This window comes from Phycodurus eques, chromosome 20 (genome assembly GCF_024500275.1).
Source record: "Phycodurus eques isolate BA_2022a chromosome 20, UOR_Pequ_1.1, whole genome shotgun sequence".
Lineage (NCBI taxonomy): Eukaryota > Metazoa > Chordata > Actinopteri > Syngnathiformes > Syngnathidae > Phycodurus > Phycodurus eques.
In genome coordinates this window covers 10,213,116-10,228,479 of record NC_084544.1, presented here as the reverse complement: position 1 = coordinate 10,228,479, position 15,364 = coordinate 10,213,116, and the positions used below count along the sequence as shown (strand labels likewise).

At 40.2% G+C, this 15,364-nt stretch overlaps 1 protein-coding gene across 1 annotated transcript; it reads left to right on the top strand.

Moving 5' to 3' along the window:
• The first annotated feature begins 5,607 nt into the window (after positions 1-5,607).
• On the top strand, positions 5,608-14,879 carry hepacam2 (HEPACAM family member 2). The gene is given in 10 exon segments (XM_061664862.1): positions 5,608-5,766; positions 9,860-10,219; positions 10,302-10,589; positions 11,013-11,191; positions 11,193-11,307; positions 12,037-12,162; positions 12,277-12,298; positions 12,386-12,420; positions 13,894-13,967; positions 14,049-14,879. Coding segments are annotated over 10 exon segments (1,368 nt in total). The 5' UTR covers positions 5,608-5,708; the 3' UTR covers positions 14,160-14,879.
• Positions 14,880-15,364: the final 485 nt, after the last annotated feature.

Genomic DNA, 15,364 nt, shown 5'->3' with positions numbered 1-15,364 from the left:
CAATAAGAGATTGAGTGTTACACCAAGTCTATGTGAGAACATTTGTTTTTGCACTTTCTTCCTAGAAATGTCAAGCTAAAGAGTGTGAACGTCAACACAAATACATTTGATCAGTGCCAACTACTGTTAAGAGTCACATTCAGTAACTTGGATTCTATAGACAATTATTCTTATCGTACACGCATAGGTTTAGATTTACTGTATATTGTCAAGTGCGTGTTTGACGGCAGTCAAAGAGAGAAGAGGATCTGGGTTACAGACAGCAGGATTTGACATTGGCTTACTTCCTGTCATTGACTGCAGGTCACATGGTGTGTGCGTGGGCGCTAGATAATGGAATGCGTTAAAAGGGTGAGGCTCCTTCCACCAGACAGTGTCACATGCACACGAACACACAATGAAGTTGGTATTCAAAGAAGTAGTGAAAATAAGTAACATATTTGCATTTTTAAACATTTTGACATACACTGCATATTGACACACACTTCAAACTTGCAGATTATTATGAATGAAGTTTAGTTCCTGTTCGGCCCTCTGTTCATGTAAGCAAATAAGCCGGTTCCTCTGAAAGTGATACAAAGGTTCAATGGTGAACAAAGTGTCATTCCTGTGCAAACTTAAGTGCATAGCATGTACATGCATACGCCCACGCACTGCATGTGCACTGAATGTGCATTCAGCATTCCCAGTTTCCTTGTGTTATACATTTTCGCGTGTGAATGGAACGTAGCTATCCAATCAAATCACTCACATGCCATGCAAACATCCCCACCCCTTTTCTTTGCTGCCTAGCTACTTCTTTTAAATCTCTCTCTCTCTCTTTCAGTTAGAGGGTGACATTTGCGCAAGGAAAGCCAAAAAGCATTTCAAGTTGTAATCAGAAGCATGACTTCCGTTCATCAAGAACCTCAAAGGCACTGGTGCATGTACTCACTTCAAGTTTTCAATTGAAGAGTAAACGATAGAGTGCCTGTGAAGGTGTTTGTAAATGTGTTCGTCCTTTCAGACAGAATCAAAGTCCATTTGTGAAAAATATACAGCAGTATTGATCTTCTATATGCCACTTGTCAGAGAGAGAAAGAGGTATGTGAGCCTGTATCACAGTGGCGCATATCGTGCCAATAGTGTGGCCTTGATGTGGGCTGCTGTGCTGTGTCTGCTCTGAGTGCCTGCAGATGGAGGTCAAAGCGTCCAGTGAGCAGGAATAGAGAAGAAGGATCAACAAAACAGAAAAGGTTTTTAGCTGCTAGGAGCTGAGCGACTAAAGTTTTTTTTTTTTTGTAGTTGACTACAATGGAGTAAAAGTTGAGTCAAAGTCGATTCATCAATTACAATCGAACGTGTGAGGCAGACAAGCTAGCCACGAGTCCAACACACTGTATGCGATGGGAAATAGTGGATAACTTGACCTTATGTAACATGTCCTTCCTTGGGCCAAGCACCACCACTACCACCACATAAAGTTGTGGAAATTGGTTTGGCTCTTTTTACAAGTCTCTTTAATAAACAGGTAGTGCTTCCTCCGTGGTGAAAGTCAAAAGACTGAGGGAATTAAATGTGCCATTCACGTACGTCAAAGAAAACATTGTCCCACAAGTTCATAAGGACATGACAGGATGATGAGAATGAAGATGAAAAGCATGATGCTTGCAGTGCAGTCAAGTAGAGCTGTGGACTGGGAGGCTGAAAATGGAAAAAGTGACATTTGCAACGGCACCAAGAGGGCCCCCATTTGAGGTTGTGTCGTATGTGTGTGACTCAGCTCTTGCGCCCTGGTTGTTGGAGAGCACTCATGTCAGGTCACGTTGTATTATATCTGATAAAATGCACAAGAGTTGTGTTTGCGTGGTAATCAATTTGAGTGTATTGATGACAAAACAATTGAGTGGTTATTTCTGTCATAGTTATTTAAAAGAGTCCTCAGTTAAGGGTGATTTATAAAGTATTCCAATGCACAATACTGAAATAAAAAAAGTAGATTATTTAAAGGCTACGGTGACCATATGATGGGATGGATCCAGCTTCTAAGAGTATCGCTCACCAAGTCAAAAGGTCACAGCATTAGGTTTCATTTGTGTTCCGCGATATCATTTCTTCTTGTTGAATAAGAACTAAACACACATTCACAGATAGTGTATAGTGGGTGCATATTGTAGTAGTTGTTGCTTATTATGGATCTTCAGCTGTTTAATAGTCAACAAGATGGTAGGATCATGTAGGCACTCAAATATACACATCACTCCTGACTTGAAGCATGCATATTCCAAATATCTTAAAATTAGCTTCAGAGAATGACAAATAATAAAGAAACCTCAAGAATAGATGGTGGAAGTTTTTTTTTTTTTTTTACAGTCACATGATGCGAAATAAAGCAAGCAGGCATTGTCCACAACTTGCCTTGAAGCAGTTATATCTAGTTTCAACGCATCACAAGATCAGAAAATGATTAAATGATAAATGATGTTTATTTTCCAGGCTGTTACTGTATCAAACTGGATGATGAACCCATTCAGAGCAGTAAACACATAAGTCAGAATATGAAAAAAACCCAAAAAAACATTACTTCAGTTTGCCTCACAAACCAGTTGGGTTGGGAAGTGGTGCGGATGAAGCATGCAATGCCACAGAAATAGTTAGCTTAGTCTCAAGAGTGTAGAATAAACTTCACAGTGAAGTGCTGCAACGATGACTTGGTGGATCTTAGCACACGATGGAGATGATGCAATGACTCCATCTATTGGTTAAATTGCAACTCGCAGTAAAAACAAAACAAAACAAAAACAAAACAAAACAAAACAACCCCCCCCCCTCCCCCGAGTAATTAAGTAAAAAAAAACATAAATAGTTTCGTTCTATGTCAGTACTTTTTCAAATACACTAACAATATCAGAAAACCAGTATATTGTAAAGTAATATGTCTTACTTGTATAAGAATAAGATTAGGTTTTCCATAATCCTTTATAAGACATTCACAGAACATTTCTTGAAGTACACATGCAAATTCTAATCAAAAGCATAATATTCCAACAAAAATCCTTGATTGTGGCCATTTACTATTGCACTAATGGACCATACACTGATTGTTTTTTTTTTTTGCACAACTATAGTCTATATTTGTTATACAGTGTGTTCAGACAGTCACTGTGCACCTACGATATATATATATATATATATATATATATATAAAACAGACATGGTTCAATATATAACACAGGAGGTCCAATGAATTATATTGAAACAAGCCTGTTAATAAGTGACCATTTATTCTCTGAAAACCTTGTAAAGTACAGCACTTACTGACTGCTCAGTACAATTTGAGCTATAAAATTAATTTATAGTAATCCCTCACTATTTGTAGGTGGTAGGGAACGAGCCCTCTTGTGAAGAGGGAATCGCAAGTAATTGATGCTCCCAGTCCCATCCTAATTTTGTCTGCCTATATTCATAATTGAAACTGTAAATATGCCGCAAAAGATGATCCCAAAAAAAGTTGAATATAATTCTCAACCACCTTAAAACATTAAGCTTAAAAATAAATGTTTTGTAGATGATTTGTTTATAAAAAAAAAAAAAAAATGCAAAAAGAGGTGAGTTTCTCAGATAATATCTGGTTCCACAGGAAAAAAACCCCCAAAAAACAGGAATGGGTGACTGTGAATAGTGAACTGAGAATATGCGAGACATTATTGTTATATCAGTTGCATACAAAAATCAGTTTTACCAAGCTGTTGCTATGTCACAATACTAAACTATTTATTCAGTACTTTTAAAACACCAGTAGGTGCAAACAACTTCATGTTCCAGGTCCATTACGTGTCTGAAATACAACTTCTAAGGATTAATAGTTTTACTTTATTGAGTTTTATTATACAATGGTTGACTTTTCTTTCCGATTGTTAAAGACCTCTTCAACTTGAATTCACACATTTGTTATTAATACATTATACATGCTTGAAGATCATTGCTGAAAATTATGTGCAAAGACTAGTCACCATTCACCATTTCAGATTTACAGATATTTTGGGTGTGGCTAAAGCAGGCCACACTTGGGCCCCGGCATTAGTGGCCCCTCCGTATTATACTAGAAATTGAGTGCCTTCCTTCGCATCAGTGGTTATCCGCTGTGCCTACACTCCAGAAATGCATCACTTGACAGCCAGCATGTGGACTGGGACTTAGTTCTGGTGTGGCCACTTTAGAGCGCCTCGCTGTCGGCCACGAGTGCACGGACATCACGCAGAGAAAGGCAGAAGTGTGAGGAGGGGTGGGGGGGGGTCTGACTTGACCAACAGTGTGTGACCAGGACTTCAGGCCGGTGTAGCCACTTTAGCGTGCACGGAATAGGCCCACGACGACCAGAGCCATCAGAGCTTTTAAGTGGATATTTCTGCAGCTCAAACAGGTAGTTAGGTAGTCATGTAGGCATAATAAAGATATCAGCTGAAGTAGCAATCCATTTTTCCAGGTTATAGTAGTGGTATTTGATTGACTTTCAAGTAGGGCGTGGTTTCTGCACATTCAGTGGACATGCGGACACAGAATTTGAGAGCACCGAGACTGGCTGGATTTTTTTTTCTCAAGCTTTTAAAGCCTCATTTGACATTTGGCCTGGAAAACTGCAAGAATTGTTCCCAATGGGAAATTTGTTTTTAAATCAGAAGAATTTGGCTGTCAACAACACCTTACATTCCTGTAAACATTACTCTATCTCTGTGAATGGCTGGCGACCAGTTAAGGGTGGTCCCCGCCTCTCACTCAGAGTCAGCGGATAGTGAGGATAAGCGGTATGGAAAATGGATGAATGGATGGATTGTTGTATCTCCTATTTGCAACATATTATTGGTATTTATTTCTGTGTGTGAGTGTGTGTGTGTTACATAAATCTTCACGCCCGATTGTTCCTTTTCTCTTCATGGTGCCATCACCAAATGAGGCGTTCATTTACACTGCCAACAATGGGTTAATTCATTAGATCTGTGCCAAGTATCATCACATATTCAATGGCCATGTGACCCGTCACAATTTACAACAAATATTGTACAGCTCTTCTTATCTTTCACTGTTTTGTTATTTTTCACTTCCTGGGGGTGAAAACTATATAAATAAAATGAAAAAATGTTGTCAAGCCACATATCTCTTTCAGCTTGATGAGGGTCTGTACCTTGAGGGCAACTTCAAGGTCAGTGACGTTAACAATGGGGCACCGCAGTATCGGTTTTGCCATTTACAAAATCATACGTATCCGTTGTATAACAGCGTGACCACTTTTTACTATGTCACAAAACCAAATTTTAGCACTTCAAAGTTTGCCTTCTGTCTGCCCTTTTTCTTTTTTCTTTTTTTATTTCTGAAGGGTTGAAGTAGACAGGTGGTGTTATTGCGTAAACATTCCACTTCCATTCTGGTGTCAAAACTATTCGTTTACATGTTCATGTCTCAGTTTCTCTTATGAAATGAAACCCTCAGCCTCAGGACTATGTGCATGTGAGGACCATACTGTCCTGTGACTCAGCCAGGTGGACGTCTTCTTCTTCCCCCACCTGATGTCACATGGGAGGGGCCTTGCCGCTGAAACTAGCTCCTCTCATTTCCCTGGCAAATGTAGTCACCACAACCAGTCACACTTTTCTCCTCCCTCCTCTATCACCATTCCACCGCCTCCTTCGTTCATCTCTCATTCCTTATAAGTCCCAAGAGAATAAGATGCCATGGAGGCCACAGGGAGAATGGCACTTTGCGTTTGCTCGCTTCTGGTCCTCCTAACAGGTGAGCGCTGCTGTTGGGATGATGTGATTGTGTATCAGCGTTCTAAGCCATGTGTTGGGTTGGCAAGAGCAAGGCGAACTAAAGGGTTTTGTTGTTTGTTTTGGGTGACAAAATGTTCAGTGAGGACTTTGTCTTTACTAAGTATGCACATCTGAGATGCCGTCTTGATACTGAAATTGGAAAAAAATGTTTGGCTTAAAATAAAAATACATACAGAGCAGAAACTCACTCAAAAAGGAATCCAGCTTTGTTTACGAAGAGGGATGTTATATTCTAAACTGTACGGATTACATTAAAATATGTTTTTAGTTAAATTGTGTGGCCTATATATACTTAATTTACACATGCTTTCCATAATCCTCACAGTGTAACTTTGTCTTTTGACTGTCGCCAGCTATGAAAGTCCGTGGAAACAAGAAGTGAGCATCACAAACACACGGTGACTCATTTTAAACCTTACACAAACACAGCATCTAAAAAAGTGGATTGTCCCCTAATTTAAAGTTTGGGACAACAGCTACATCCTGAAGGAGATGTGTTTGTCTTACCTCAAACGGGGGCTGAGCTTGGTATTACACTTGCGTTTTGACACGCATCGGATGACTTTATTTAGTACCCAAACAACTTACATGGTTGTGAGGGTGATAAGAGGCAGGTGTGTGTATGTATGGGCCTTCACTTGTAATTGTTTGAAAGTGCATCTGTGCCTCTCATTATCTTGAAAGTGTATGTGTGTGTGTGTGTGGTACAATCTCCACCATCACTGCAGCAGCGTATGACCACAACAATGACCACTCTGTTTGGGGACAACAGTTAAGCAGCGGGCTCGCCACACTTCTCCTCATTTTGTCTTTTCAGTGTGTCCCAGCTGGTGTAAACGAAGGCACACGCCTGCTTTTGACAACGCACGCACACACACGCACCAACACGAGAACACACACAGAAACTCGCCTGCAGGCCTGGGAGAGCGGAACGTGTTGCAGGGGTGTGGGTGCTGCATCTATTATTTAGTACATAACGGCCAGAAGTGAGTTAAGCCATGGTGATAAGCAACATGGAAACGTTGAGGAACACAGGAGGAAGCAGCGTTTGGTCAGAAAGGATGGAGGCGGCGGTGTGCGCGTGTGTATGGGGGTGTGGGGTAAAACTTTTTACGCCATATTTAATTTATGTGTTAGTTACTGCAGGACATTGCTTAAGTGAGGGATTACAAAAATGAAGTTGTTAAAGTTCAATTCAAATTTCAGAACAGCACAATTTGTTTTGCATTTTGTTCTCTTGGATCCAGAATGCATCTTGGATCTCTACCTACCTAAACATGACCTAATTCTAGCTGTTGCGCCTCACTATAAGCACACCAACCAGATCTGATTAGATTTGTAAACAAGATCAGATGAACGTGCAAATAGAATTTTCCACATTAAATGGAAATTCCTGCCATCTGGATCAGGCCCGGATGATACATGTTTGAATATTGATTAATTATTGATGATTACCCCTTCTAAGGTGACAGGATGAGTGACTGGTTAAGACATCCACCTCACAGTTATGAGCTTATACGGGTTCATGTGGCGTTTGCATATTCTGCCCCTGACTGCGTGGGTTTTGTCCTGGTACTCCGGTTTACTTAAAATAATGTCTGTACAGTCAATAAAGGATTTGTGATGACCTGGCAATTTGGAACGACTGTTTCCAATGGGAAAATTGTTTTAAATTAGAAGAACGTGGCATGGTAAATTATGAAACACAAGTGTAAATATTTATTCTGCAACCATCTTGTTTCAGCCTCATTTTAGGAAGACAAAGTGATGTGTAATGTCACTGAAAACATCAGAGGGTTTCTTATTGGGGACAGTTACCACAATGACAGGGTGGACAGTAATTTGAGGGACACATGCAAAATGTTCAATACAAATATGAAAATAGAACATACATGATATGCGTGATCAAAATGCCTAGTTTTATGACTTGTGCAATAAAGCCATGTAAATTATTTTGTGATTTAGTATCATTTAACCCCTTATTACACACATTGTAGCCAGCAGAGCAGCGTGTGGGACTTGCCAAAATCACATGCATCCATCCAGCCATCCATCCATTTTCTGAGCCGCTTCTCCTCACTAGGGTTGCGGGCGTGCTGGAGCCTATCCCAGCTATCATCGGGCAGGAGGCGGAGTACACCCTGAACTGGTTGCCAGCCAATCGCAGGGCACATACATACAAACAAACAACCATTCGCATTCGCATTCACACCTACGGGCAATTTAAAGTCATCAATTAACCTACCACGCATGTTTTTGGGATGTGGGAGGAAACCGGAGTGCCCGGAGAAAACCCACACAGGCACAGGAAGAACATGCAAACTCCACACAGGCGGGGCCGGGGACTTGAACCCGGCTCCTCAGAACTGTGAGGCTGACGCTCTAACCAGTCGGCCACCGTGCCGCCCACATGCATCCAATGAAACAATAATGTTATAAAATGAAGGAAACAATTTTTTAAGAGACTGATCATTCTACTGGTATGTGTGCAAATGTTTGGCCACTTAGAAGACCACAGAATTTCATTATTCTGCGACATCTCATGATGACTGAATGATTTTGATAAGGACACCAAATGCACTTATTATAGTGATATACTTTATCGTGACATACGCACACACACACACACACACGCACACACACACACACTCACACACACGCACACGCACACACACACACACAGTGCAGGTTAAAACACCTGTAAATAAATACAATTGTGTGTAGCTAGTTAACATAAAAATAGTTATTAGGTTACTACAGTTATGGTATTTAATGGTAGATCAACTAAATATCTTTGTATAGAATTAACAACACGCAATTTCGTGGAGCAGATTCACATTAAAATATATATATAATATAATAATATATATATATATATGTATATATATATATATATATATAATTATTATATAATATATATATATATATATATATATATATATATTTATATATATATATATATATTTTTTTACTTTTGAGTAAAATGAGAACAGAGAAAAGGACAGTTCGAAGATAATGTGAGCAAACAGTGAGCGTCTCTTTGCAAGTTAGTGCCTCACAGTATCACCGCCCCCTCAAATGCTGCTTGCTTCTTGGCTCATCCTGGCATCCAAAAAAAAAAAAAAAAAAAAAAAACTACTTCACTCCACTTTTTCACCTTACGAGACGGAAAATGTGCGTAAAAAGCAATTAGAACTTGTCAAGAGTTTTGTACCAAAAGACACGAGCCAGTTCAGATGAAATATTAATGATGCTTATGTAATGAAATGAAGAACAAAACAAAAAAAAACAACAGACCTAATATTCAAGTCGTATATATTGTGCGGGACTCACAATATAAGCACGGTTAGAAACATCAGTTCTTGATTTGATGTGTTGTTCAGCATTGTGTTGACCATCTGTTACCTGCCGACAAGCTTCCCTGGCAACTACCTTCAACAGCAGACAGCGAGGTGCCACAGATCAACAGTTATCCAGTGACTTTAGAGAGTCGGCATGTTTGTTTTGTGTGGCGTTAGGTTGAAAGACAGGTCTTGTCCTTGTCAGACAACAATGGGAACAGTGAGCTGTGTCAATATTAACTCATTACAGTTTGAGGATCTGGACAACTTGGAGAAAAGGATGCAGTCCAAATAACCTCCGAGACCAAGCCTTTTTTTGGTATTATACTGTGCCCCCATAAATAAGTTACACTCCCTTGACATAACAGTATCTTTAAGCATTTCTGCACAATTCAATGACATCAAGAGATCTGAATCGCAAATTCTACCTTTACAGAGGTGATAATGTTCGATTTTGATTGACACTATTAGAGAAGTGGTGTACAGTCGTGCAGAACTAATTGTTGGCACAGCTGTTTTAATGGTTCTCTTTTCTCTATTGTTAATCTGGAAATGCTAATGTGGATTATTGCTACACTCCGATAAACAAACAGACAACATTCCCCATTTAGAATATGCTTGTTCAAAATATGTGACCAGTTTAGAAAATGTTTATGGTAAAATTTAAAAAGTGATATCTATTCATGTATATCCTCTTTGCTCCCCTTTCAGAGATCAGTGCCAAATTCATTAATGTTCCTTCTTCAATCCGCCATGGCATCGAGGGAAAATCCCTACGCCTGCCTGTTGAGATGTACTTCCAGCTGGACGAGGCAGAGATCCAGGGAACGTGGTCCCACACCACGACGAGTGGCATCAGGACCATGCTGGTGACATTTACCAACCAGTCCTCCATCACTGACATGATGTACCGCAACCACATCTTTTTTAAAGAGCCAAATATGTCCTTGCTGATACGGAGATTAAACCAGCGTGATGAGGGAGATTATCACCTCAACCTCAACATAGAGTTTCTTAACAACTCAGGGCAGGTTTTCAAAGAAGAGAGGACAGTGCGTGTCACTGTGGATGGTGAGTACGCTTGTTTGATGCATCGATTCATGTAACTTATTGTAGCAACCTCTAAATGCACAACTTTGTATTTGTTCCTTAGTTCCTGTGTCCACGCCAGTTATTGAGAAGAGCCCATCTTTTGCAGTAGTTGAGGACAAGGCCAACGTTACATGGACATGTACAGTGGAGAGAGGAACAAGGGTTGTTTTTCAGTGGTTCAGAGACAATGTACTTGTGGGTCTCAGTGACAGATATCACTTTTCCAAAGACAAATCCACGCTGCTGATCAGTCCTGTGAAAAAGGAGGACAAGGGAAGCTACCGCTGTGTGGCTAGCAACCCCGTCAGCCAGGAGAGATGCAGGAGGGCCGTGGAGCTCACTGTTTACTGTGAGTGGACATTCTCCTGAATCACAATAGACAGGAAAGTGTATACAGGAAATATTTGTAAATACTGCATAGCACAGTCTAATGCTCTTTTTAACAAATTGGAATGTACCAAATCAGCTACATGACCAAGTAATTCAGCTGAACTGGGATTTATATTTGAAAGGGTAGTGATAGGGGGCAGCACGCTGAACTAGTGGTTAACACGTCTGCCTCACAGTTCTATGGTTCGGGTAACAATCCTGGCTCCAGCCATCCTCTGTGGAGTTTACAGGTATACATTTTCCCCGTGCTTGTGTTGCCATTTTAGGTTAATCAAAGACTCAATTGTTCACAGGTGGGAATGTGAGTGTGAACGGTTGTTTGTCTGTACTGTAGATAGATAGATTGGTTTTGTTTTCCCTGACCAACTTCTGTCCTCCGCAGATGGCCCGTACAACTTGGAGGTGAACTCCGACCAAGGCCTTCGCACAGGGGAGGTGTTCACCATCAACCCTGGAGAACTGGTCTTCTTTGACTGCCGGGCCGATTCCAACCCCGCCAACAGCTACGTGTGGATCTCCAAGGGGCGTAACACGACGATCACCGTGGGCCCGCGGTTGGAAGGTTCTCTCCTACAGACTGGCCCAGGCTGAGGACTACCTGTGCCGCGCCTTCAACAATGTGACACAAAAGCAAGACGAGACCCAGTTTACCCTGGTGGTGGCCAGCCTGGGAACAGGTGGGTGGAAAATGGCACAAAGCAAAAGCGTGGGGTGGTTCAGGGAATCGTGCGAGATAAACATACTGTACGTTTACGCAAATCATGCCCAAAGCAGATTAGGTTTTACAAGGTGTAGTACTAGCGATTCTGTGCTCAGCAGGGAACTGAAACCTGATTATGACTCCCATGCAACATGAACAGTGCATTTTTATCTCTGCTGCTAGGTTTCTCTGGCTGGAGTCTGTATTAAAGTTCAGTGTGTGGGAAAGTAAACAGAGCATAACAGCTGTTGTATTTGTTGACTAGGTTTTATAGCATGTCAGGATTCTGTGTGAAGAATGGAACGTAGATATGTTGTCTTGGTGATGTAGAGAAAAGGCTCAGCGATGGCTCCTGTTGATTACTGGTTAGGGTTTAACTAACTACAGACTTCATTTACATCAACAACTCACAACGACAAACTATCAAGATTTTGATGACATTTTTTAATTTCTCATGATGATTATAATCCCGCAGCGGGAAGATCATACACATTCAGGCAAGCGATGAAACATGCATGTCAGAGTGACCCCGCTATAAGGGTTTATGGGCCAGTGCCATGCGAAGAGCACCATTTTGTTTTTTTTAATTAGCAGCGGGACTCCAACATTGTCCATCGAGTTCCAAAGCTCAATTCCTTACAGATGAACCGCTGCCGCCCAAATATAAATGTTGATAAAAATACATCCCTCCTGTGTTTCTTTGCAGGAAAAGAGAAGCACACCCAAGATTATAATGCTGTATCTCCGCTGGCTGTTATTACTGTGTGCTCTTTGCTCATCATCGGCGGCATGCTACTTGTCTTTTTTAGGAAAGCTTGTCACCCAAAGAGAGGTTCGATGGTTTTATATGCTACCGTCATACTCGTATATGACACATCATTGTACATTTTCTTTACCGCTTCCTCACATATATTTTTCCATTTCCCTTTTTCCATCTTATCCTCAGTGCTCATGAGAATTTATAACAGGTAAGAACAAATGCAAACCAATTCAAGAAAAATTTGTTTCAAATGCAAATTCGGAATAATCTTTGACTAACTTTTTTTTTTTGGCAGACCCATCTCTGATCAGAAACGACCGCATCGATCAGGTCAGACGTAAAACTCTTTGGTACACATTCCCTGTACATGAAACATACCCAAAGATGATACTCCTTAATTTTTGGATAAGTCAATGGTCCCAACTTTGTGGGATCACTTTGGGGAAGCTCATGTTCCAGCATGACCGTTTCCCTGTGCACAAAGCAAAGTTCAAAAAGACTTGTTTGGAAGAGTTTGGTGTGGAAGAATTAAAACCCCCCCAACCTCAGTCAGTAGTAACTACAACACAGATGTTGTACAACATTAATGCCCTTTGACATCACAGACCTTCTTCTAATGAATCGCACTTCATCATCTTGTATAACAGGGCTTCACCAACATGGTGCCTGCGAGCACCAGGTCACCCCCAAGGACCACATAAGTAGCCAAAAATTGTACTCAAGTAAGACTACTGTTACTATAACCCACAACGTTTACTCAAATTTAAAGTAGATTTCTTAATGGAAATGTCAACAATTTTAGGAAGACACTGATAACAGCGCATGACATAGCTGTTCTTTTTCCAAGTCCATCCATCAATTTTATATACTACTTATCCTCACTCTATTTGTAAGGTAATTATAGTTTTCTGACGTGTTTTACACAAATTAATCCCTTTGAAAACTTTGCTTCTGTACAGCGCCATGGTGCAGAGACTGTGTGCTGTCACCTGGCTCCGTTTGATTGGTCAAATATAGTCAAACGTCACGAGTAGTTATGTTGGATTGGTGAAACAGAGTCATGTGTCGCGAGACTCTCTGACAAAATAAAATGGAACATGCAAAAAATACTAAATAAGTGGACATAAAAATATGGCTCAATGTAACGGAGTAAAAGTAGTTTCTTATGAACAAAAATACTCACATCAAAAAAAAAAAAAAAAAATATATATATATGTTGCATTAAAACTACTGTGACAAGTACAAATTATTGTTTATAAATATTGAGACTGGTTAGAGCGTCAGCCTCACAGTTCTGAGGACCCGGGTTCAATCCCCGGCCCCGCCTGTGTGGAGTTTGCATGTACGCCCCGTGCCCGCGTGGGTTTTCTCCGGGCACTCCGGTTTCCTCCCACATCCCAAAAACATGCATGGTAGGTTAATTGACAACTCTAAATTGCCCGTAGGTGTGAATGTGAGTGCGAATGGTTGTTTGTTTCTATGTGCCCTGCGATTGGCTGGCAACCAGTTCAGGGTGTACCCCGCCTCCTCGTGAGGAGAAGCGGCTCAGAAAATGGATGGATGTATCAAACTGGTAGCCCCTCACATTATTCAGTAACCAAGAAGTAGCTCTGTGTTTCCAAAAGGTTGGTGACCCCTGTTGTAGAATGTCTTCCATGAAGAGTGGAACTATTATCACTATTATCACGCTAACTCTTTTCCTGTCTAATATAAGATACAAACACTCCATATTGTTACACTTTGACTGGTTTAATCAAGGTGAAGCTATCACTTTAAGGTCTAAGAGAATTTGTTGATGAACAGGCCATGAGGATGCAACTGAAGACTTTGGTATCTATGAATTTGTCTCTGTACCTGGAAAAATGGAATCCGCACAGGTATGTTTTTGTCGTTCAAATACACATTTTTGAGCCACTAGAGCTGTTAAATTGATGTTTTTCTCCCTGACTGTCCTGCAGGCATCATGCAGATCTCTGGCCCGCCTGGAGTCAGTTCAGGATATGCACACCACAATCTACGATGTGATCAGACATGTTCCTGAAACCCCTGGGCAGAGTTTGTTGAAGTGACTTTTAAGTCCTCAACTTTAAAAAAAAATAAAAAAATAAAAAAGCCTCTTTTGTATGTATTTAGACTCTTGTCAAAGCCCAAGGCACTGCTTTTGGTGACTCAATGTTTGCACAAGAGCTGAAGGAGACCTGCGCGAGTACACAATGTTATTGTGCACTGTTGTGGTCCACAGTCTGAGACAGATAATTTATTTCATGATGGTAATTTTATTGTAATTATAATTTTTTTTGGACCCATTTAAGATGAAGCATTCTTCAATGGATTTTTTCTTACATTTTCTTCAGGAAACCTGTGTGCGAGGAACATTGCGGACAACGAAACAATATCCATATTTAATACCGTTTTCTTAAATAATAATAAAAAAAAATGACTCCATTAAAAAAAAAATCTAAACATTAAGTTAAGTTTCCAAAAGACAGTGAGTTTTCTCAGATGAGCGTTTTTTTGAAGTAGTTTTGTAATTTATGATGATGAAAAAGTGTGATGAAAAACTGCAAATACTGTACATAGATTATACTGAGATTCATTTAAAATATTCTATTTCTGTTTCCTTCAGATCTATTGATTCCTATTTGAAATCCTTAACCCTGTTTCTTTCAATGTAACATTTGTCTGCATGTATTACGACGAATGCTGAATAAGGGAAATGATTGTTTTTTAAATTAATGTACAGTTTGAATTTACATCTTTGTTGTTTTTATTTCAAATAAAGATGAATATTTGGCTTTTTTCTTTTTTTTAAATGATTGAATTAATTGCAAAATTCCAATAGTAGATGAGGCACTTTCAGTCTGACACATTGAAAACGAGAGGCAGCAAAGATGTCACTTGTGAAAGACTTGCAATCTTTGCAGACAAGTGTGCTTGGTTCTAGACGTGATGCATTGGTATGCTGTGTACCTGCTGTGATGGTGAGACACAGGTGGGAGCAGACAGATGCTTCAGCATGCTGAGCAGCTTCCACCTGCCTCCGCTGGCACTTTGTCATGAGAAGATGAAAAATGAAGTGCTTGGTGGTGGTGTATACAGTACATGAGACAACCAGACAAAAATACTTGATGTCTAAGGTGGACTGTAAAAATGAGCCTTAGCACCTATCATACTGTTAACATTAGAGACCCACTGAAGTGGATTCAGAGATTTGTTTCTAAATATGTTTGAAGATAATTGCCCAAAATGTGCAAAGACTGAGAACTATGTACTC